The 23,811-nt window shown below is 49.9% G+C and overlaps 2 protein-coding genes and 1 long non-coding RNA gene across 5 annotated transcripts in view; 2 read left to right on the top strand and 1 right to left on the bottom strand.

Moving 5' to 3' along the window:
* Positions 1–6,324, top strand: part of KIF4A (kinesin family member 4A) — a 122,078-nt gene extending 115,754 nt beyond the window's left edge. Inside the window, exons 29-31 of the mRNA XM_081793043.1 lie at positions 3,519–3,635; positions 5,138–5,260; positions 5,533–6,324. Coding sequence (XP_081649169.1) covers positions 3,519–3,635; positions 5,138–5,260; positions 5,533–5,733 — 441 coding nt within the window. The 3' untranslated portion in view covers positions 5,734–6,324. The remainder of the gene's footprint in view (positions 1–3,518; positions 3,636–5,137; positions 5,261–5,532) is intronic.
* Positions 6,325–7,920: 1,596 nt separating this feature from the next.
* GDPD2 (glycerophosphodiester phosphodiesterase domain containing 2) lies at positions 7,921–18,369 on the top strand. 3 transcript variants are annotated; one of them, XM_081793952.1, is made up of 16 exons: positions 7,921–8,242; positions 9,846–9,959; positions 10,231–10,334; positions 10,622–10,715; positions 10,904–10,963; positions 11,199–11,297; positions 11,475–11,568; positions 11,715–11,860; positions 11,986–12,068; positions 12,166–12,316; positions 14,311–14,532; positions 14,747–14,895; positions 16,956–17,103; positions 17,247–17,329; positions 17,570–17,598; positions 17,689–18,369. In XM_081793952.1, the coding sequence occupies exons 2-16, from the start codon at positions 9,855–9,857 to the stop codon at positions 17,739–17,741; spliced, it is 1,620 nt and encodes a 539-aa protein (XP_081650078.1). In that variant the 5' UTR covers positions 7,921–8,242; positions 9,846–9,854; the 3' UTR covers positions 17,742–18,369. The 3 variants fall into 3 exon arrangements, with proteins under 3 accessions (XP_081650078.1, XP_081650077.1, XP_081650079.1); XM_081793951.1 differs by lacking the exon at positions 7,921–8,242 and adding an exon at positions 9,506–9,633; XM_081793953.1 differs by lacking the exons at positions 7,921–8,242; positions 9,846–9,959; positions 10,231–10,334 and adding an exon at positions 10,088–10,203.
* Positions 18,272–20,830, bottom strand: LOC145714447 (uncharacterized). Its single transcript, XR_014136863.1, has 2 exons — positions 19,294–20,830; positions 18,272–18,587 (listed from the first exon to the last, which is right to left on the bottom strand). It is a non-coding gene; the product is annotated as an uncharacterized LOC145714447 (long non-coding RNA).
* Between the last annotated feature and the right edge of the window lie 2,981 nt (positions 20,831–23,811).

The raw sequence follows: 23,811 nt of genomic DNA, 5'->3' as shown, positions 1-23,811 counted from the left end.
CAACAAACAAGACAGGTAAGATCCTTGGCCTTACAAAACTAAAGACATTCGTGTGAAGAGAGACACACCATGACAAATAAATAAAATAATTTTAGATGATGATAATAGAGAAACAGAAATATAGTGAAGCCATAGAGAATTCTGGGGTAGGGAAAGAGTGCTTGGGAGAGACCTCTCCAAGGAGGAAGATGGTTAAGCAGAGATCTGAACAAAGTGAAGGAGTAAGTCAGGGAAAAGAATCAGAGGGAAAACATTTCAAAAAAAGGGAACAGCAAATGCAGGAAAAAGCCTCAGACAGGAATGAGTTTGGTTTACCAAGGAACAGCTGAAAAGGCCAGGGTAGCTGGAGAGTATTGAGAAGTGGGAGAGCGTAATACAAGGTCAGGCCAGAGTAGTTAGGGGCCATATCATGGAGGGCCTTGTCAATGGTGGGAAGATTTAGATTGTGTTTATGTAGCAGGATATATGTGGTAACATGATTTTGTAATAGGAAATACTTTCTTTGAAAACAATCTTAATGTCTACCATTAGGGGGCTGGTTAAATAAGTCGACATTTTCACATGATAAAATACTATATACAGCTATTAAATATCAAAAATCACAGTTTTGATTTTCACATTTTATAAAGAGATATATAGTAAGATCATCAGGAAAAGAGATATTATAATGGTTTCTTTTACCTTCACAACTACAGAACAGTGGTGATGGTTGTCATATGAAAGAGACATAAGGACTTGAATTTAACTGTAAACTCAGTATGGATTCACAAAGATCTGACAGAAGAAAGAAAGCTACTGTGATTTTTTTTTTAGACCTCATTAACAAGACTGTTGGATCTGTATTAAGGGACTTGTTTGTGTCAATCTACCTCACAACGGCCACACCACATTTAGAAAGTTATGCTCAGGGCACTGGGGTGGCTCAGTCGGTTAGGCGTCAGACTTCAGCTCAGGTCATGATCTCACAGTTCATGAATTCGAGTCCTGCGTCGGGCTCTGTGCTGACAGCCTGGAGCCTGCTTCAGATTCTGTGTCTCCCTCTCTTTCTGCCCCTCCCCCACTCATGCTCTGTCTCTCAAAAATAAAATAAACATTAGAAAATTAAAAAAAAAGAAAGTTATGCTCATGTCTGGATGTCACAATTAAGGATGAACTTGGACAAATTGGCATATAGCCACGGTGGTGAGGATTCTTGGAAACAATGTCATGTGGTGAATCATTGAGGAAACTAGGTCCATTTAGCTTTGAGAGGATCTGAACAGAGGGGGACTGGGGAGTGGAAATTATGTTCAGGATAAGAACAAGAATGCTGTGAAAGTGGAGTTAAACTGATCCCTTATCATTCCACATGGCAGAATTGGATCCTCTGGTCAGAAGTTACATAGAAACTATCCTCATCTCAGGATAAATAGAGCTTCAGATAATTAGACCAGGGACATGAGAGAAGGGCTTCAAATCAGGCTCTAGATGGTTGCTGAGGTCTCTTCTGACTCCAGTCTGTCATTCTGTGAGCTCTGCCACCTATGTCTCTTCCAAGCCAAACTATCCTTCCTTCCTTCCACCATTTCTCTTATAACATAGCTTCCTATAATGCTAGTCACCTGCCTCTTTTTTTGCTTAATGTCCTCTTTATTAAACACATACCCACACTGAACTCCTGAATATGTGCACAAGGAAACATACTTCCTGATTAAATGGGTTTAATACACAGAAAGCACTTATAACAGTGCTTGGCATACATTAATGCCAGCTATTACTATTGCAGCCTGGTTGGTAAGTGTGCTCATGGCACGATGAAGAGTGTGACTACATCATGGTGTGTTCGTAGAATGAAAATGAATGGAACTGGGGGCTCCTGGTAGCTCAGTCAGTTGAGCGTCCAACTTCGGCTTAGGTCGTGATCTCACGGCTTGTGAATTCAAGCCCCACGTAGGGCTCTGTGCTGACAGCTCAGAGCCTGAACCCTACTTCAGATTCTGTGTCTCCCTCTCTCTCTGCCTCTCCCTTACTCATGCTTTGTCTCTCAAAAATAAATAAACATAAAAAAAAAGAAATAAAATGAGTGGAACCAGAGCAATGCATGTCAACATATAGTAAGATTCCACTTATATGAAGTTTAAAAGATGTAAGATAATTCCTTGTTTTTTTATGAAAACTCATACGTGGTACAAAGACCTGTGGGGGAGTGATAAACACCTAATTCAAGAGACTTTGCCCCTGGGAGAGTGGGAGGTGAATGGGATCAAGAAAGGGTAGGTAGGAGGCTTCAGTTATATCTGTATTTTAGTTATTAAGGGAAGAATAAGAACATGAGTGAATTTTTTTATTGTCTGTGCTTTGATATACCTGAAAAAAATTATCATGCCCAATATAAGATGATGCATCATTTCAAATGGGATCTGACTGATACTGAGTCTAGTGAAGCAATTGTTCCCCATGATTTCCAAACTCCAAATTTCTACCTGACTGATTTGCTTTTTTTTTATTTGAGAGAGAGAGAGAGAAAGAATATCAAGCAGTCTCCACAGTCAGCACAGAGCCCAATGCAGGCGCTCAATACCAGGACCCTGGGATCACAGCCTGAGCCAAAATCAAGAGTCAACCAACTGAACCACCCAGGCACCCCTGACTCATTTGCTTTTTGACAGCCATTTCACACTGTTGACTCATGGAGCTTCCTGACACCTCACATCCTTAGGCCCTTTTTGCACCAACTGCTTTTAAGCCAGATCTATATTTATATGGCTGATGTGGAGAGAACCTAGATGCCAGACTTATGTTTATCCTTGTTATAACTTTTCTTTTTACTTGGCAGCCCATAATTCCAGCCTGTCAAAATATTTTTGAATTGTGATTCTGATATCTTACTTATTAATCACCCTTCCAGTTTTGTGTCGTCATTACAGTCAATAAACATGCCTACCTTGTCAACTGGCTATGAGATTCAAATGAGATTCTGTATTTATATATATGAAAGTACTCTGAAAACTGTAAAGTGCCATATAAAATGTAAATGACTTTATTTCATATCATCGGTGATTTATTAAAACGTTGACTGATTCAACGGCTGCAGACGTAGCCCAGGCTGACACTGAACAAGCTGTAGAACTGTGACTTGGATGCAAGTACAGCTGGGTAGATCGAAAGATATTGAGCAACTATACTCAGTCCTCAAATATACCTAACACTCCTACCATCCAACTTGCAGTTCTTCGCTTTGACCATAAAATTGTCATGAGAGTCTTTGCCAGTTAGCCTGTGTTATCATGGTATCCCTCTGGTATCAAAATAAGAAAATGGATCTGTCTACCATGACTTGTTCTTAGACAACTTCTCGTGGTTCTGATGATCATTGTTTCACTAAAGAAGAGGGGACTGAGGAGATAGAAGCATGGTAAAGTCAATGGTACTTTCCATTTTTTTTCCGAAAAGGCTTGCAAAGGAAGGGAAGGCATGTTAAATTGGTCTTCTAACTCTTTTGGTAATGTGTCTTTCTTTCTACACACCCATTTTTGCAGTGTTCCTGCAAGGGCTGGTGTGGGAACAAGCAGTGTGGGTGCAGGAGACAAAAGTCGGACTGCGGCACAGACTGCAGCTGTGACCCCACAAAGTGTAGGAACCGTCAACAAGACAAGGTAGGATCGGCCGTCCCTTCAGACATCCTGTCAGTTCCCACCATTGTGAAACCTGGAGTCTCCTGCCCCTTCTCTGGCCCTCTGCAACCAGAGACATTTCACTTCTCGGTCCTTCTTCCTCGCTGCCAGCCTGTTCACATACCCCTTTCAGAAACCACAGCCTGTCCCAGGAGATTTCCAGATATGCAGCTCCCCACCCCAAGCCTTGGCTGTAAAGTTGTGGTGCCGTTTCTGAGGCAGAAACAGAATAGGAAAACAGGCAACTACAGGCACATAGACATGCAGGACCAAACTAGCCCAGAGGCTTAGCTGAAACTATAAGGGCCACGTGGCAGCTTCCAGGAAGGAAATTAATCCTTCTGACATCTTGAGAAATTAGTTGCTTAGACCCTCTCCATGGGAACCAGTTATTCCATGGCTCTAGGAAAGACCCACAGGAACTTGGTCTTTCAAATAGTCACTGTTGTGGGCCAAGTTAATTGTACCTGTCCTCCTTATATTCCCAGGAATAGCAAACTCAGGGAAACAAAGATTGCCTTACACCTACCTGTGCTCATGGCAAAAGCCTGTTCCTACAGCTCTCTATGTGATGTACAACAACTCTAGCAAGCTTGGTATAATGATCGTTCGTTCATCATGCATTTCTTGAACATCTGCATGTGAACGGTTCTGCCGGCTCTTCTATTAAAATGACTTCGAAGGAAGATAGTCATTAGAGGACTAACGTGGCAAGCTGGGGTTCAGGCTAAGAATTATAGAAGTAGCAGGGATCTCTGTTCCCATGGCTTTTTCAATTTGGGTTCTGGAGTCTACCCTAGTGGCTCCATGGAAGTACTTCTTGAACCGAGGACCATGGCCTGGCTCGGTTTGACTTCATGTCAATCAAAGCAACTTGCTCTTTACTTATTTATGTATTGGGCTTCCCCTTAAGAATTTTGGTTGTAAAACCACTGATCTAGTCCAATGCTCCCATTATACAGAGAGGGAAACTAAGACCCAGAGAGAGATAAGCTTAAGTGACGCACCTGATATTGCACAGCTGGTCATGACAGCTAAAATTAGACCTCAGGCTTCCTGACTTCTCAATCCAATTCTGTTTCCATGACAACAGGCTATAATTCTAATCTGAGCTCTACCACAGAGTCTCCTTGTTACCTAAGTAACTTTTCACTCTTGGCCTTAGTTGCTTCTCTGAAAGGAAGACCCAATACAGGCAACACCCTATAGACATGCTAACAAGGGTACTGCATATTATAGAGGGTGGAAGATTAATCAAAGAAATGACTAAGGCTTGGCCTTGTTTTCAACCTTGCTTTGTGATATCCTACCCACTCCTTTGCCTTCAGAGGCTGCCAGCAAGAAACCCCAAGCAGGGGTCTCCCTGAGACTTGCTTGGACTGGCAGATGAGGCACTCAGAGCTGGTACCTCACTGGTTAAAGGGGAGCAGACTGATTTTGTAACCCTGGTAGCCACATTTCTAATAGGCCTGTCTGATTCTCAGGATAGTTTGGGCACTGTTGAGCCCACCCAGGATTCCGAAGGCTCTTTCAAACTGGAGGACCCCACAGAGGTTACCCCAGGATTGAGCTTCTTTAACCCTGTCTGTGCCACTCCCAACAGCAAGGTAGGTGGGCTAAAGGCAGGCATTTTCAACTCTATTAGCATTCCTCTCTGCATTAGCTAAGACAGAGTGCAGTGGGAGAAAAGGGGGCAGAGGTACGATCAGCTTGCTGGGAAGTGGGACTTGTGCATAGGCCAGTCTTTCTTTTTCTTTTCGACAGCCAGATCTTGGGGGACACCTCATACTACACTGTACTGAGCATTTGTAGTGGCGAGGCTGAGCTGAGCCTCTGCCCCTACCCAGGATCTAGTCATACCTGTCTCTGTCCTTTCTAGCTCCTCAAAGAGATGTGTGATGTGGAGCAGGTGCTGTTAAAGAAGACGACTCCAGCTGCCTCTTCCCTTGGCCTCCCAGAATCGAAACATGTAGCAGAATCCCAAGAAAATAAAGCTCCAGGGAAGAAAAAGAAACGAGCTCTGGCCAGCAATACCAGCTTCTTCTCTGGCTGCTCCCCTATTGAAGAAGAAGCCCACTGAAGCTGGACTTGCCATCTCTTCCCCAGTCTGGCTTGGGAGATACTTTCAGGTTGCAGCCAGAAGGAGTTTTTTTAATGACTCCTCTGGATTTCAGGCCTCTTGCTGTTGAAAAAAAAGGGACAGCCTGTTACCAAAAGGGAGGAAGTCTTTGTTGGATGTTGGCCCTCACTCTCCAGCCTCCTGGCCCCAGACTACTGCTCTCTCTTCTCCAGAAAGGTGCTAAGCCACCTGCTGAAGAGAGAACCAACTAACATTCTTGATGACTCACTGGGAATCAGATCCTCAGTACCAATCTAGCCCTTTCTTATTTGTGAGCAGGTAAGGCCTCCCCACTGATGGGGATGAGGCCAAAGCCGTCTTACCTCTGGGTTGTCTCAGCTTAATGGCAGAGCCTGGCCAAGGTTGGAGGTTTGGCACTGATCCTTCATCCCACATCAGGCATGGAGGCGCTATTTGGGATATTTCCTGCCCTGACCATCTCTGGATTTTAGGTGTTTTAACAGTACACTCAGTTGTCTTCCATGTTGCTGAAGTAAATGAAATCTTTTAAAATGTTAATATTAAGTACATAAATAAATCTTAGTCTAGCCACTATTTGGAAAGATCCTCTGTGCTACAAGGAGAAATACCTGTGCTCCTCAGCCCCTGGAAATGCTATCAAGGAGAATCGGTACAAGTACCCAAGCCTCACTGCCTTGTGACAGCTAACCTGAACCCACATTTAGCTTACACCAAAGCTTCTTGTGGGAATCTAGGGTGACCGTAGTAGCTGTTCCTAATGCCCTAGAGCCTGATTTCTTGGCATAGCACTGGTGTGGGACCACACTGCTGCCCATTCCCAGGACAGCACAGTACTGGCTGCTTGTTGTCTCCTTTGAAAAGGGAAAAGGGGGTGTTGCTTTCTCCTTACTATGCATCAGGGTTCTCCGTCTCTGCTTCTAGCGAAAACGAAAACGAGGCCAGCCGTGGAATGCCAAACAGGCTGCTGACTGGCCTTGTAGCTTTTTGAGGAGCTTGCAAGCCCTGGGCTAACTATCCATGCTTTAGGAATCCCAGGCCCCTCCCCCCACCCAACTAAAAGCTCCCAAAGCACCCCCGAGAACTGGGCACATGAAAGCCAGGGCTCCTCTAGAATTTACCAGACCCCAAGCAAAGGAAACTGAAGGATAACCTGTCTAAAATGAAGCCTGCAGGAGGGCTAGGTGACCACGCAGCCCTCTCTGGCGTCCTGCCAGCCAGCAGCCCAGCTTCTCTTTGCATTTTAATGACGGGGGAGCAAAGGAGCCTCTGCCATTGCCAGCTAGAGCCCCTGGATACAATGGGAAGGCAGAGGGAGGGGGGGCAGCTCTTGGCATAAGAGAGCTAGTCTTCCTTCTCACTGTTCCAAATCCAGTACGTGTCGGGGGAAGGGTAAGCAAGTTTATCCCCAGTGAAGACTTTTTTCCCACCAACACTGCAAGCCCCCCAGGCTTTGAGCCACTGCATCAGCCAAAAGGTAAACAGGGAAGGTCAGTCAAGCCAGTCCCCCAGCCCTCCTCTCACCCCGAGCCCTGTGTGTTAGCACTAACCTGACTATTGCACGCTAGCCAGCCTTCTCCTGCTGATGGTATGTATAGTAACAGCATCTTTCAAAATTCATCTTCCAAAAGCTTGTGACCCTCACACTACACTCTGCAAATGATTCCTGGAAAGAGACTTTAGATACCTTGGGGACAAGACAACAGAAATGACACAAGTCTCTACATCCTGAATCATCAGCTCCTGTCTGGGGTGATAGGGGGAAGGGGAGGGCTGCTAGTGTCTCTCAGGAGTCACAAGGCCCATGGAGATCCCTGGTCCAGAAACAGGGCAACCTGCTGCCCAGAGTTCAGGAAGTAGCTTGGAACCCTGTATCTTCTGGATGTACCTTACAGAAGTAGAAGTAGGATCCCGGGAGGAAAGGGAAGCTGATGAATCAAGGCTATCCTCCCAGGGAGCTTGAGGGAAATGCTAGACTTACACACACACACACACACACACACACACACACACACACACCCCTTCCCAGGGGGTTGACTGGGCCCCCTCTTCTCACTGCCAAGTTGCAGTTGTGTGGTCACCCCCAACCCCACCCCTGCCGGTGCCCTCAGCCCTCGCCTCCCCGAGTCCAGACAAAGCCCCGGCAGTGACTGAGAGGGGAACAGGAGGAGGGACAGAGGGATGGGGAAGGCTGCACAAAAGAATTCCTTACCCCAAGCCCCCGGATCGGCAGCGAGTAAAGAAGCAGCTCTGCTCCCCCTCCTCCTTCCTCCCTCCCATCGTCCCACCCCGGCTGGGCACTGGCCATAGAGCAGCTGAGGGCTTTCGGAGAGAACCCGCGCAGACTCCTGTAGGTGGCAACACTGCCACCTGTTTGACCAGTGGGGCTGAGCCAAGGACTGGAAGAGGGAGGAGGCAGACAAGTCGGAGAGGAGCTGGGAAGCAGTGCAGTGCAGAGCAGAGAGCAGAGTGGAGCTGCCGCTGAGAAAAGGTGTGAGGACTTGGGAAGGCTGGGGGTTATAGCCGGGGGTGGTGGGGTGGAGACCGGCTCCCACTGGCAGGAACTGGGCTCAGGGATTGAGCAGCGCCCCTGCTCAACTCCCCTGATTGGGGTTTTCAGACTGCTCAGATCCTGGAGGGAGGTGGGACTCTGGAAGGCAGTGTCTGGGGTACAGGGGCAGAACCTTAAGGGAGGCAGGGAGTGTGGATGGAGCCCGGGGCAGGCTACTGGAAGCCAGTCCTGGGATGGGAAGAAGCAGGGGTCTCCTTTTAAGATGGCTTTTTCCTGGGAGGGGTCTCAGAGAGGGGAGAGTTTTCCTTCCCCCAGCTACGATCCCTACCCCTCCACTCCCTATCCCCTAATTCTCCTTTCCCAAGGCAAGCATGGGATAAGGAGGGCAGTTTCAGGAGCAGCCACACCCTTCCTCCTTTCAGGGAGCCCACCACTGTACCCTCTAAGACTCCACAGCCTTAGGGGAGCCTAGATGACAAGGGGTCATGTCCCTCAGACCACACACACTTTGGGTATATCCAGGGACTCCTTTACACACTGAAACCCACTACCGACAGCCACTAGTGCACACAGACATACAAAGCTGACACAAATCGCACACCCTCTCACGTAGAATGACAATCACACACCCAGCCTAGTTTGGGGATCAGCAAGCCAGCCAGGTCTCAGCCTGACCCAAAAGCACAAGGTCCAATGATCCCCAGCCCCAACACAACCACACCCCCCACACACAAACCTTTGACCAGTATTTGTTGTACCTTCACCCAAGTAATCTCAGAGGGTGGGGCCCCTAAAAGGGGGAAGGTGGAGACTGGTTCCTGGCTGGGGGGTGGGGGGGCAGAATGACTGGACTGGAAGGGACAAGACTGGGGCCAGAGGGCTTAGATTTTCCAGGTGTGTGCGGGCAGGAGAGTGGTTCCTTCAGAAGGCTGGGAGTGACCCAGGCAACCTATTTCCCTCAAGTCTTCCTGTTATTGGCAGTGTCCCCTGGCCCCTGGGAGGTGGAGAGTGAGAATCTTATAGTCGGGGTTTTGTGGTGTGTGCAATCTCTGTATCCATAGCAACTGGCCAACTAGCCAGCCTCCCTTAGCCCCAGGTCAGAACTAGAACCTCTGCTTCAGGTTACTCTTGGTTCCTGGGGTGGAAGGCTCCCTACCTTGGGGCTGCCTAAAGCTTGGCCAGATCTGCCTCAACTTGCTAAATTGAATTTGCCCCACCCTGGTGCAGTTTCTCCTGAGTCCCCACCCTGGGCAAGCACTCTATCCCCAAAGCTGGATGCATGCTGTTAAATGGGGAGGAGTTGGAGAGGTTGGGTATGCACCCTGCCTGCAAAGAGGCCCGATCTCCTGGTTGTCCCACCGACTTTCCAGGTATCCAGATTAAAGGGAAAGAAAGACCCCAGAGATTATCCCCCTTTGCTCACCTCCTCATCTAATCTGGGACTTCAGCAGCCCTATGACCTCCGTTGCCGAGCAGCGGCCCAGGCTTCTGCTCCTCCCCCACGCTCCTCAGATACACTGGGAGGGAGGCTGGGATCTGCCTTCTGCTAGGGTCCCTGATGGCCCAGTATCCCTTCCCCCAGGCCCTCGCCATGGCCGAGTCCCCTGGCTGCTGCTCCGTCTGGGCCCGCTGCCTCCACTGCCTGTATAGCTGCCACTGGAGGAAATGCCCCAAAGAGAGGATGCAAACCAGCAAGGTGGAGTAGGGATGGGGGGGACTGGAAGTCCGAGGCAGAGGCCGCCTGGAGGGGATAAGGAAGCCAAGTGTGCTCAGAGGCAGCTGGTGGGGGGTGGCAGGGGGGGGAAGGGACTTTCTTTCCCCAGGAAGAAAACTTCTGTCTGCCTGCGGAGCAGAGCAGAGCAGAGCAGCCCTACTCCTGGTGGGAAGCCCCATGGAGCTGTCATCCGTTGGGGACTCTGAGCTGGAAGTGGGGATCGGCTGTGAGCTTCTCTCCTGCCCCTTTGCAGTGCGACTGTATCTGGTTTGGCCTGCTCTTCCTCACCTTTCTCCTCTCCCTGGGCTGGCTGTACATCGGGCTCATCCTTCTCAATGACCTGCACAACTTCAATGAGTGTGTCACAGATCCCCCCCCTTCCTCTGCATACATGTTAATCTACGCCCCACCTTGGGTCCCCTGGGTACTCAGTCATTCCCGGCCCTGCCCAGCTGTCCTGCTACCCAACCTCCTTAGAAAATTGCTCCACGAAGTCTCCCCAGTCCTTGGAGCCCCTGGCTCCATGAAAGGCTTCCCTCTCACTCCCTTCTAGTCCTCCTTCTGAACCCACCCACCCCAACTCCCCTCAGGCCACTATTAACACCCCTTCCCCCACTCAGACACCTCTCTCTCCCCTCCCACAGATTCCTGTTCCAACACTGGGGACACTGGATGGACTGGTCCCTGGCATTTCTGCTGGTCATCTCTCTACTTGTCACATATGCATCCCTGCTATTGGTGGGTCAGGGAGCGGCCCATCTAACCCCTACCTCAGTCCTCCCTTCCTGCTCAGCTTCAACCCCTGGCCACTGAGGGGAGGGGAGGGGAGGGGAGGGGAGGGGGACGGTGTCAGCCTGGGAACCCAGGAAGCCCACCTCGGTGACCCCTCTTGGCACCTCATACCTCCCACCACCCTCTGCTTCCAGCTCCTGGCCCTGCTCCTGCGGCTCTGCGGCCAGCCTCTGCATCTGCACAGTGTCCACAAGGTAAGAGTGCGGGTGGGAGTGAGCGGGAAACGGGGACCACTGGGCCCAGGGCTTGGCCAGCTATTTTGCTGAGCACCTCAATATTCTACCCATGGACTCAAGCTCAGGACCTGAAGCCCAGTAAATTTTTGTTGAGTGAAAGAAAGAACGTGGATGAGCCAGGGGAAAGAGAGAGGGGGAAGCCCAGGGACCCCCAGGCTAACAAAGAAGACCCCATTCATCTCTGGTCCCCCAGATGCTGCTGCTCCTCATCATGCTTCTTGTGGCCGCTGGCCTCGTGGGACTGGACGTCCAATGGCAGCAGGAGTGGCGTAGCTTACGTCTGTCACTGCAGGTGAGTGGCTGATCTCCAGTGCCTATGTGGGAGCCTTGGCCTGTGGCCAACCTCTGGACGTATCTTGCTCCCTGGTCCCCCACGACTGCAAGTAGCTCTGAACTCCAAAAGTCAGGTCCTAGGAGAAGGAGAGGGGCACTGGAGAGAAGAACCCTCTTCACCAACTCTTGTCCACAGGCCACAGCCCCGTTCCTTCATATTGGAGCAGTTGCTGGCATCACCCTCCTGGCCTGGCCTGTTGCTGATACCTTCTACCGTATCCATCGAAGAGGTGCCAACTCCACTCCCCAACATACCCTCCCTGGCCATCGATGCTTCTGCCTCCTGCTGCCCATTTTACTGCACCCACACTCTGCTTTCTGTCCCCAGAGCTCACCCATTGCCCTTTCTCCATAGCCTGCCCCTCATTCCCCACAGGTCCCAAGGTTCTGCTACTGCTCCTATTTTTTGGAGTTGCCCTGGCCATCTACCTGGCCCCACTGTGCATCTCCTCACCCTGTATCATGGAACCCAGAGACTTACCCCCCAAGCCTGGTCTGGTGGGACACCGAGGGGCCCCCATGGTGAGTGTCGGGTAGAATGCTGGTAGGGTGGGAAGGGTCTGCTCCTCTAGGCTGCAGCAATCAGGCCTGTGGGTTCCCAGGTTCGCACCCTTCTCTGCTACCCCCCTACCAATTCCCTTTCCCAGCTGGCCCCCGAGAACACCCTGATGTCACTGAGGAAAACAGCTGAATGTGGAGCTGCTGTGTTCGAGACTGATGTGATGGTCAGGTGAGAGACACTAGGGGACAGAGGGACACACTAGGGGAGCTTGGGAAATGATGATCAGCCCTAGAGCTCAGCCCCCTGACACCTCTTGTGCCCTCAGCTCTGACGGGATCCCCTTCCTCATGCATGATGAGCACCTGAGCAGGACCACAGATGTGGCCTCAGTGTTCCCAGCCCGAACCTCCTCCCACAGCAGTGACTTCTCCTGTGCTGAACTGAAGAAGCTCAATGCCGGGACCTGGTTCCTAGAGGTGAAGACAGCCTCACAAAAGAGGCAACCACCTGCGGGGGTGCTGAGGGGAGAGTTCATTCATTGATAAGTATTTTATGATCCCTGTGCTGAGCAATAGGTGTAGAGGCTCTGCCCTCAAGTCACTCCCTCGGCTGAAAGAAGAGAGCTTAGCCAACAGGCTATCAGAATAGGAAACCTAGATCGATAACAATATCCTTAGTAAACAAAGAGGAGAGAGAGCAAAGGCACTATTTGGCAGGGTAGGTGTGGGAGAGGATCAGGAGTGGTTTCACAAGAGAGAATGCCTGAGCAGCACATGAAATGAGAATGCTGTTTAAGATGGGCAAAGCAGGGATCAGCAATTCTAGTCAGACGGAAGAGCATACGTAAAGCCCAGAAGTATGAAGAAGTGTTCTCAGGAAACAAAAAGTGGCTCAGTGCAACTGGGAGATAAAATTTGTGGGAGCAGTGGGAGCTGAGACTGTCAAGGGGAGCAGAGGCTTGGTCTCAGAGGGCTTTGAATGCCAGAACCACCCCCCTCCCAAAAAAAAAAGAATGTCAGGCCTAGAAGTGCAGGCTTCAGTTCTGTAGGTCACAGAAAATATTCGTAAGGATACTTTATTTTCTCAGTTCCTGTTTTCCTACCTTTAAAAATAATACATGTTGGGGGGCCTGGGTGGCTCAGTCAGTTAAGCGTTCAACTCTTGATCTCAGCTCAGGTCTTGATCTCAGGGTTGTGAGTTCAAGTCTCACATTGGGTTCCCCACCCAGTACACAGCCTGCTTAAAAATAAAAGTAATACTTGTTCCACATAAAAAAAATTAAACATTAGAGAAATAATGTAAAAATTGAAAGTCTCCCATAATCCAACTCCTCTGAGATAATCATTGCTAACAGTGGGTACATATTCCATATGTGTATACACACACACACGTCATTTTGCACAAATAGGATCACTTCATATATTCTTTTGCAACTTGGTTGTCTTTTCATTTAACTCTATATACAATGACATGCCAGAGTGATTAAGACCAAGGGTTGTCTGGGTTTGAGTCCTGGCTTCACTACCTACTAGCTATGTGAGCCTGGGCAACATTCCTTAGTCTCTCTTGCTTTACTTTCCTCGTCTGTAAAATAGGCATAATAATAGTACCTACTTTGTAGGATTTGGGCAGGATTAAATAAATCAATGCACATAAAGTACTGCTAAGGCTGCCTGGCACATAGTAAATACTTTATAATAAGTATCAGATAGCTTGCTTTTTCCATGTCAGCGGTTAGGAGGTAAGGTCATTTGTTGATTACAAGGGGAAGGGAGGAGAGTGGCAGAGGTTTGGAAGAGCCACTAGGAATGGAAGAAGGAGCAAAACAAGAACAAGTGAAAGGATGATTAAGTGGGGTACCTGGCTGGCTCAGTCCGTAGAGCATGTGACTCTTGATCTCAAGGTTGTGCTTTCAAGCCCTGCGTTGGGTATAGAGCTTACTTAAAAAAAAAAAAAAAAAAAAAAAAAAGGATGATTAAGTGGCAATGAAGGTAAAAGACTATATAGTCCACATGATGTGCTCTGCCCCCCAATTCTAGGGGTGGAGGAGGCAGACTGTCACACAATTGAATCAGGGTTTAGGATTTGTGGGGCGGGCAGGGCAGGAAAGGAGTTGAAGGTGGTATGGAAAAGTAATTCGAGCTGTAGATGGACCATGGGTAGGGGATGTAGATGTGGCAGACAGGGGCTGATGGATTGGGCAGAAACCAAAGGGCCAAGGTCCCAGAGGTCTCTGTGAGACCAAAGAGAAAATGTGAAAAAGTTAGGAAACCAGAGGGGTAGGAGGTTAGGGTCACAGAGTAAGGTGTTAGAGGGTCTGGAAAGGGTCACAGTTTGGAGAAAGAAAGACTGTGGCTCAGCGGTGCACACAAGCCTGGCGCCAAGTGGGGGAAACGAGTGAAGATCATGAGGATGGGGGAATGGCCTAAAGGCTTCTTCTGGTCTTGAAATAATTTTACTGTTCTCATAGAGGCAACCCTTCTGGGGGGCCAAGCGGCTGTCAGACCCTGATCGGAAGGAGGCTGAGAACCAGACAGTCCCGACATTGGAAGAGCTGCTGAAGGAAGCTGCAGTCCTTAACCTTTCTATCATGTTTGACTTGCGCCGCCCCCCACGAAATCACACATACCATGACACATTTGTGAACCAGACACTGGAGACTGTGCTGAGTGCAAGGGTGCCCCAAGCCATGGTGATATTTCCAGGACCCCAAGTGCCCCCTCTTGCCCATTTCCCTACCCCTGCCTTCCCTAGGCCACGGTGATAATTTTGAGGCTGCCCCCTGCCCCAGGGCCCCACCTCAACTCATATACCCCATTCTGTTATCAAACCTTTCTGCCCCTGGCCCCGACCCCTGGAATCCCCAAGCCTTCCTCAGCTTCATGCCCATCTTCCCTGAACCACAGGTCCTTTGGCTACCGGATGAAGATCGGGCTAAGGTCCAACAACGGGCACCTAGAATGCGCCAGATATATGGACAGCAGGGAAGCAACAGAACTGAGAGGCCCCAGTTTCTCAACCTCCCCTATCAAGACCTGCCACTGTTGGATATCAAGTGAGTGCCAGAGGAAAGGAGCCAAGGGGACCCCGTGAAGCTTAATGGTAGGGAAGAGTCACCTCAGGGAGGGCAAAGGCCATTCATTCATTCACACATACAACAAATATTTATCAATATATTTAACACTTGCTATGTGAAAGGCACTATTGTTGCAGGCTTTGAGCATACTAGTGAAAGAGATAATAAACTGAACGAATTATATGCATACTGGATAAGTGATATGAAGATAATAAAATGGGGAGATATAGTAGAGCAATTAGGGTTGGGAGTGAGGGCCAGAGAGGGGCCACATCCGGAAAAGTAGCTAAAGGGGTGATGTCTGGGCTGAGACCTGACAGGTCACAAGGAGCTAATGAGGAGAAGAGCTGTGAGAAGAGCAGAAACAGCAGCCCAATAAGCAAGGGAAAGGTGAGGCTGGGGAGATAGGCAGGAGCCCAATTGGGTAGGACCTTGTGGGCCACAAGAACAGTTTTAGCTTTCATTCACCACCAAAGAGGTAAGTGCAAGGGAGGATGGATCGAGAGGAGAGAAGCAAGAGAGTCCCAGATGTGAGCCAGGCCCCAGAAGCTGACCCAGCCTGTAAACATGATGGACTGCAAAGCATGCAGTTGCCAAGGTCTCTTCTCATGTCCTTGTGGTCAGATAGAAAAAAAAAGTGCACTGTATGGTAGCCCAGTTAGCATAAGTATTTCAAGGACCTTTCCCCAAGTTGTCACCATGGAGGGAGACACAACATGGGGTTTGGCCCTCACTTTAGACTTGTCCTGGTCAACCTCAACCACTGAGCAGGTTTCCAAAAGACATGAATTAGTAATGAATACAGTGGTAATGAAATCGAGGCCCCGAAAGGTCTAAGCACTCTAAGATGATGGACCAAATATACTGGGATAAAGCACAACAGGGATAGATGTAAACACCTACCTACATTTGCACTCCAAAAGAAGTTCAATTGCACAAAGACAAGAGAGGAGACTGGCATCAGCATGAACATGTGTGAAAAAGACCAGAGCTTTGATTGACTAGTGTTCATAATGAGTCATCAATGGCATGTGACATTGCCAAAACTAACCTGACCCCGGGCTGCCTTCAAACAGCCACAGTGCCCAGAAGGCAGGAGGAAGTGTTGCTGTACTCAAAGCTGGGCCACGCCCACCTGGGATATCATGTTCAGATGCAAGCCCCCATACTATGAAAGGAACACTGATAGAGGTGCCTGGGTGGCTCAGTTGGTTGAGCATCTGACTCTTGATCTCGGTTCAGGTCGTGATCTCACGGTTTGTGAGTTCGAGCTGACGGCACAGAGCCTGCTTGGAATTCTCTGGCTGTCTCTCTGTGCCCCTCCTCCACTCATGTTCTTTCTCTCTCTCTCACAAAATAAATAAATTAATTTCTAAAAATTAAAAAAAGGAGGGGCACCTGGGTGGCTCAGTCAGTTGAGCATCTAACTTCAGCTCAGGTCATCATCTTACAGCTCGTGAGTTCAAGCCCTGCATCGGGCTCTGTGCTGACAGCTTGGAGCCTGGAGCCTGCTTCGGATTCTGTGTCTCCCTCTCTCTCTGTCCCTAACTCACTCGCATTCTGTCTCTGTCTCTCTCAAAAATAAATACACATGAAAGACTTTTTTTTAAAAAAAAGAAAGGAACATTGATCAACTGAAGTAAGATCAGAGTAGGAGAGGTTTGTATGGTGAAGGGAGTGATAACCCAGGTCCCAGCCCTGGATGAAGGAACTGGGGCTGTTGGGCCTAGAGAGGAGATGACTCAGGGACATGGTCACTGTTCCTCAGACCTCTGAAGGTCTGTCATGGAACAAAGAAGAGAGACATTCGTGTAGCCCCAGATGGCAAAGCTCAGATCTGTAGGTGGAATCTGCCAGGAGACAAAGTTGAGCTATGCAAAGAAAATTGCTTTTGCTCAGGGGATGCTATGTAAAAGTAGGACTGAGAGTTCCTTGGCAGTGACACTGCGGCTTCAAGCACGGACAAAGGCTGCTTCCTGTGCCTCATGCCCCATGATACTAGATGTTCCTGTTTCTTTCCCACCCACCCCACCCCCCAGGGCACTACACCAGGATAATGTGTCGGTGAACCTATTTGTGGTGAACAAGCCCTGGCTCTTTTCCCTGCTCTGGTGTGCAGGGGTGGACTCGGTGACCACCAACGACTGCCAGCTGCTACAGCAAATGCATTACCCCGTCTGGCTTATCGTAAGGGCTCTGGGGCTGTCACCCCTCCCTTTCTCCCATCCCTGGCTCTCCTTAACCCTGTTCCTCTATTCCTTACACATTTCCCCCCATATACTACCTTTGGGCCTCTGGCCACTGACAGGAGCCTTTTCCTATTCCCACAGCCCCCTCAAACCTACCTGATGATGTGGATCATTACCAATTGTGTCTCCACCCTGCTGCTTCTGTGGACCTTCCTCCTGCAAGGGTGAGTGCTTCATGCCTCAGCTTTCTGGGTCTTCATGCCCCCCAGGGTCCCGGTGATAGGGCCAATTCAGACTCCTACATGCTGCCCGGAGCTTGGGATTTGGTTCCTTTGAGATTCTTGGACCCTTCCTTGTACACCAAATTGGCCTGAGCCTGGGAAAGGCAGTTTGGGGAACCTGGGATCAAAAGGCCATGCCTGCAGCTGGCTGAACTCACAATGGGAAGCTTTTTCTCTCTATAGGAGATGTAAGAAGGAGAGAGAGAAAACTGGTAAGAACTTTCTCCCTTCACCTCATTTTTCTCCTCTTATAGCCTTCTCTTTGGTCACTCCCTATATGTCTTCCCCACCCCCTGCTCCAGGCTTAGAAACAGCAGTGCTGCTGACCAGGATCAACAATTTCATAATGGAGTGAATGCCCAGCCCCGGACCCCCACCTACCAGAGTCTGAGGCCTCTCTGGATTGGCTAACAGCAAGGAAGACAGAGCAGCTGAGATGGAAAGTTGGTGGGGTTGGGGTGGGGTAAACTTTGTCAACAGGAGGTTTTGAACTATGAGGGCCCTCTGCACAGATGGTGGGCATGCTGCAAGCTTCCATGGAATCTGCTCCCCTTAGGGTTTTGACCTGAGGTTAGGTTAGGAAGACAGTGACTCATAGGAAGTTTCTCTGCAAATGTTAACAGAGGAAGTGGAAAGGAGGTTGCCAAGATAATGTTTCAGACCTGTGTGTGCGTGTTCTCGAGTAGAAGACACAAGGTGTGTCAGGGATGGGATAGCTTGGACCTATGACTGAAGGAGATGACAAAATGGCTTTTGCTGGAGAACTAAGATGATGGAGTCACCAGTCCTCACTCCATTCACTGTCTCCCCTGACCCCTGCAATTTAGCTGCTTTCCTGCCTAGACGCTGAGGGCCGAAGAGCCCATCTAGCCATTTAATTCTGTGACTATAACTGGCTTTTTGCTGTGCACAGCCTTTTCTTCAAGACAGGTTGGTTCCTGTATGGTGTCAATCTGCTTATTCAATGAATTTAACTCCTGTTTTGTCATAGTCTAATCTTTTCCACGCCGGGGCTTGGTGGGGGATGCACATTCCATCCTCGGTTGTGACATGAATGACATTGAGGGGTCATCACGGAGAGATTCTTGGGCTGGAGGGGTTGCTGCAAGAGGGGAAGCGGGAGAGCAGCCGTCACAGGGGACATTCTGGGTGGCCAAGGCACGCTGCGCAGAGTTGCGTTGTAGCTCCACCTTGTGGTCACCTGCCGCAAGAAGAGGGCCGCGACAGTCATCACCATGACGTAAGAATGTCACCTGTTTTCCGTGCCGGTTGGGGACCTGTGTCCTTGACTCGAGACCCTGAGGGTATAGTCCGATTTCCACAAGTTCTCGCCTCCGTGGGCTGTTGCGTGCAGGGTCTGGTTCCCAGGCCCTCCTTCCCCTCGAGGAGCAGGTTCCCCAATGTGTTTGCTGCTCGCGAGTTCCTGGGCTAAAATAGTTCAGGAGACCAGTGAGGAGCTGACCTAGGATGAGGCGTCTGGTAGAAGGGGGAGGGAGGAGCTTAAGGCAAAAACAGGCACCCAGGCGGGCTCTGTAGCTGACCATTCGTCCCTCCCACCGCACCAAGTCACCCCGGTTCGCGTCCCCACACGAAGGGAAATCTAATTAAGACGCTGGCGAGGTCAGGAGGTTCGCTCCTCACAATTCCTTTTTTCTCGCCAGACTGGGACCTGGGGCAGCACTAGCGCCTCGGGACAAAACCCTACTCGACTGCAAGGCAGCCCAGGGAACTACAATTCCCAACGTGCCCCTGACAGCTTCCGGTCGCGGAATTGACGGAAGCGCGTTTGAATTTGTGTTCCCGCCCCCTCCTCCTCCCGGGCCCCGCCCCTTCCCCTCTCGCCGCCCCGCCCCCGCCGCGCACACACATGCACAAACACACACAGGCAGCCATCCAAGCCGACAAACCTGGCCTGCAGCTGGCGCGGTGGGCGGGGGCGCCGCCCCGCGACCGGCGGGAAGGAGGTAGGCGCATCGGGAACCAACGCCGCGGCAGCTGCCCGGTCCCAATCTCCTTGGGCGTCCACGCCGCCTTGTAGAGGGCGGGTCTCCTTCACACACTACCCTTTGAAACTGCATTTTCTTACTTTTCCCTGTTCCCGATCCGCCCCTCAATCTGACCGACTGCCGGCCTCAGCTCCGGGGCGCCTAGCCTGTCCGATACTGCAGGGCTCTCACCTCTCAGCGTGTACCTCCACCCCGCACCCCTACTTTTCTGTTCCCTCCCGGGCGCCCAGCCTCACAGCCCTGCAGCTTCTTCCTCCCCTCCCCTTCCGACCTAATCCTGGCAACCTCCAGGCTCTCCAACCCCCGCGGCCTCAGCCTCTAAGCTCCCAGGCTCTCAGCTGCAGTCTTGTAACCTCAGAGTCCAGGCTCCTGGCCAGAATGCCAGGTCCTAGTCCCAGACCCTAAACCCTTACGCCTAGCCCCTAGCCTTGAGTTCCTGGCCCTGAGCCTGCTGCCGCTTACCCTTACTGTCTTCCTAGGAGGACAGGACAGCAGTGGCACACTTAACTTCTATGAGGCCCTGGACTGGAGACTGGGACTGACAAAAACTTGAGGGTGGAGGGCCTCACGGAACTGCTCATTGGGGTTGAGGTGCAGTTGCTCTCCGTTATTTTTAGGTATTGAGTCACAGCTCCTGGCATCAGGGTTTGGGGCTAGCAGGCTGGGCTAGGGGGCTATTAATAGAGCTGAGGCACAGCTCCGACCCAGTTCAGTTCGAAAGCACAGAGAGCAAGGAGCCTCCCTCTGTCACTACGCCCTGTGGAGATGTTGTGGACTGAGGCAGTAGCTGGACCAGTACCTCTCTGGCTACCAGTACCTCAGCCTGATATCTCTACCTTGGAACTCTCGAGGGAAGGCCCACAGTGATACTCCTGAGCACAGCTCTCCCCTAAGTGTGCCATGGCTTGGAGTCCTGCCACAACAAAGCTCCTGTTGTGCTAGCTGAGTGAGGAGATGTGTCCCAAGTAGAGCAGTTATTGTGGCTACAGCCTTGGCCTGCCTGGACCTACTCTTGGGCTGAAATACTAGGTTGTGTGGGAAAAAAGCTGTAGAAGAAAAACTGTGGATTTCTGGTCCCCAAAGGCCCTCATAGAGATGGGGTGCTTCAGGATGGTCCTAAGAGAGGGGGCATGGAACCGAGAATTTGCTAGCTCCAAACCAAACACAGCACTAGGAAGCTGCTGAATTCTGTTTATCACCTGCCGATTCTTTTTATTTCTTTCCCTCTTGTTGGGCTCTGTCCCTACTCACAGGAGTCAACAGACCTCAGGATCTCTCCCAACTCCATAGAGGAACCTAATTCAGGAAAGCCACTGAGAAACTTGGCTCCACCAAGAAATGAATGATCCTTTATATACATTGTCATTTCTATGGAGAGGTGTTTGTTTAATTTTTTTAAATATTTATTTATTTTTGAGAGAGAGACAGAATGGGGGGGAGGGGGAGAGAGAGAGGGAGACACAGAATCTGAAGGAGGCTCCAGGCTCCAAGCTGTCCACACAGAGCCCGACACGGGGCTCGAACCCATGAACTGTGAGATCATGACCTGAGCTGAAGTCGGTCGCTTAACTGACTGAGCCACCCAGGCGCTCCTCTATGGAGAGTTTTTATTTCAGTGGGCTAAAGTAAGAATTCCCTAATCCACATATTGAGAATGGTGGGGAAATCTTGATACTTTACTGGACTAATCACCAAAATTATTCCCATCCACACCCAATGTGCTAGAATTCCCATTCACCGAGGATGCACACCTACAACAATACACCCTACTTGCAAACCAGAAACTTCTGCCTTCAAGCGACCCAGATCTCCAGCTCCCAGGTGAAACCAGAGGGCTTTTGGACAAAGCTGATTGTTTTCCCACACACAAAATCTGTCTAAATTGTACACAGCTCTGCCTTCAAGAACGAGCCTAGATCATCAGCAGCGGGCCCCCCTGCCCCAACTGGGTCAATTTGTCGAGGACCCCAGTGAGACGGTGGATGAGATGAGAAGTGGTCTCTCTCTTCCTCCTAAATCCCCTTGCCTATTCCTTGGTGGCTTCAGCCTCTGCACAGGCCGCCTGGTTGCCTAGCAACCGCAGTCGCCTGCAGGGGCGTGGGGCTGCTTTCGACCTGTAGGGGGCGCCTGTCCCCCTGGGGCCTCAGGCTGGAGCTCTAGCAGTTGCGAGGATGTGCCAAGTGTCAAAGCATCTCAGGGCTGTCGGGTCCTCCCAGCCTCGCCAACCCAGTCCAGTCGGAGTCTCTGGAGTGAGTGGAGGAGAAGCTCACTACGATTCTAAAGGGATTTTACTCATATTCATTAAAAAATGAAAAGATGAAAGAGAGAGGGAGGGAGGGGGAGAGAAAGCGAGGGAGAGAGAGTGAGCAAAAGCAAGCAAGAGCGAGCGAGAGCGAGCTAGAGACCGAAAGAGAGAGAGAGAGAGGGCGCGATCGAGAGCAAAAGAGAGCGAGAGAGAGAGAGAGCACAAGTGAGTGAGAGAGAGAAAGAGAACCAGTTAGTACGGATGGGACATGGGGAGAGCAGTCTGACACTCTCCATTCTCTCCAGGCTTAGCAATGCTTATTCCTCAATCAGAGCAACTCAGAGGGCCCAGGCTATAGGGGGCTTTTTTCCTGAGCCACTTTTAGGATGTGGAAAAAAGAGTCTAGCACTCTATATTGTCAAACTGCTGAGCATATATAAAAAGCTTCAAGCTCCTGGGCTACCAGCCTAGCCTAGACTTGGTCATAACCGTTGTGTACCAGGGAATGTGCTAAGTGTTTTACATTTAATCCTCCCCCCCAAAAAAACCCTATGATTATTTCCATTTCTCTAACTTTGAGCACCTCAGTGACAGGGTCTGTTGACCAGTCATCTCCATCTGGATGTCTAATAGACATCTCAAACTCAACATGTCGAAATGTGGCACCTGATCTTTCCCCCCAAAATGACCATTCCCTAAAGCTGTCCCCATCTCAGTCAATGGCAGTTTCACCTTTCCAGTGGCTCTGGCCAAAAGATCTTGGAACCACACCTCATATCCATTCTGTCAGCAAATCCTAGTGACCATCTCCTCAAAATACAGGTTCCCGTGAAACCTTTAATAAGCTGAAATGGCAAAAAAAAAGCAATTACTATTAATGTAGTATATGTGCTGCCAAAGCAAGCACAATTACCATTAATGTATATGGAGAAATTGGGGGGCATTCCCAGACCCAAAACATAACCTCTCTTAGGCTTTTCTGATACCTTAGGGCACATCTCGCTAATGAATGCACAAGATAAATGGACAAAAGAAAAAAAAACGTAAAGCACAGACGAGCGCACACTTCAAAGCTATGGTGGCTTGATGCTGAGATGCTGAGTGGAGTTCTCCAGGAAGGAGCCTAGCCAGGCTGCTCTTGCTGCTGCCTCTATAACTGCTCGCTGCACAACAAATGCTGAATGCCATTGTCACTTTTTTTTTTTAACAAGCAAAAATCCTCTTTGGGTTTCTTTCAGTTAGCAAAAACAGGTACCATTGCAGGTCTTTCATAAAAGCAAAGTGGTGTGATGCAAACTTTTGAAAAGTGGGGGATATCTGTGCATCCAGAATCCAACACAGTGCTACCACCCTTGTCCAAACCACCATCATCTCTCCCCTGAATCACTGCAGAAGCCTCCTCACTGGTCTCACTGCTTCCATCCTTGCCTTCTGTGGCCTATTCTCCACACAGAAGCCAGAGTGATCTTGCTAAACCAAGTCAGATCTTGTCAGTTCTCTGCACAAAACCCTCCAATGGCTCCCCATGTCTCTCAGGGTAAAGCCAAAAATACTTTTTTTTTTTTAATTTTTCCAGAGAGAGGGCGCAAGTGAGCAAGGGGCAGAGAGAGGGAGAGAGAGAGAGAATCCCACACAGGCTCCGCGCTGACAGCGGGACTCAAGCCCCGCATGTGGGGCTTGAACTCATGAAGCATGAGATCATGACCTGAACCAAAGTCGGATGCTTAACCAACTGTGCCACCCAGACGCCCCATAGCCCAAATACTTATAATGGCCTACAGGCCCTATACAATCTTGTCCCCTACTAAACCTCTGATCTCATCTCCTGGTACTTTTCCCCTCCCTCATTCTTCTCTGGCCACTTGGTCCTCCTTACTGTTTCTTGAACAAGCCAGGTATACTCCTTACTCAGGACCTTTGCACTTGCTGTTCCCTTACAAGGTATACCTTTCTCTATGACTCACTTCCTCACCTCCCTCAAATCTTTGCTCAAATGTCACCTTCTCAGTGACGCCTACCCTGACCAAGCTATTTAAGATGGTCTCTATTCTAATTTCCAGTTTACAGTAAATACAGGGTGTAAAGTATTGAAATAAATGACACCATGGTGGGGGGTTGGGGGGAGACAAATCCAGAAAGTAGAATAGTCTGCAAAACAACTGACTCGTACTCTT

The sequence above is a fragment of the Panthera onca genome, chromosome X, assembly GCF_046562875.1.
Source record: "Panthera onca isolate mPanOnc1 chromosome X, mPanOnc1 haplotype 2, whole genome shotgun sequence".
NCBI lineage: Eukaryota > Metazoa > Chordata > Mammalia > Carnivora > Felidae > Panthera > Panthera onca.
Note: the sequence above shows the minus strand (reverse complement) of the source record. Positions and strands in the feature narration are given on the sequence as shown.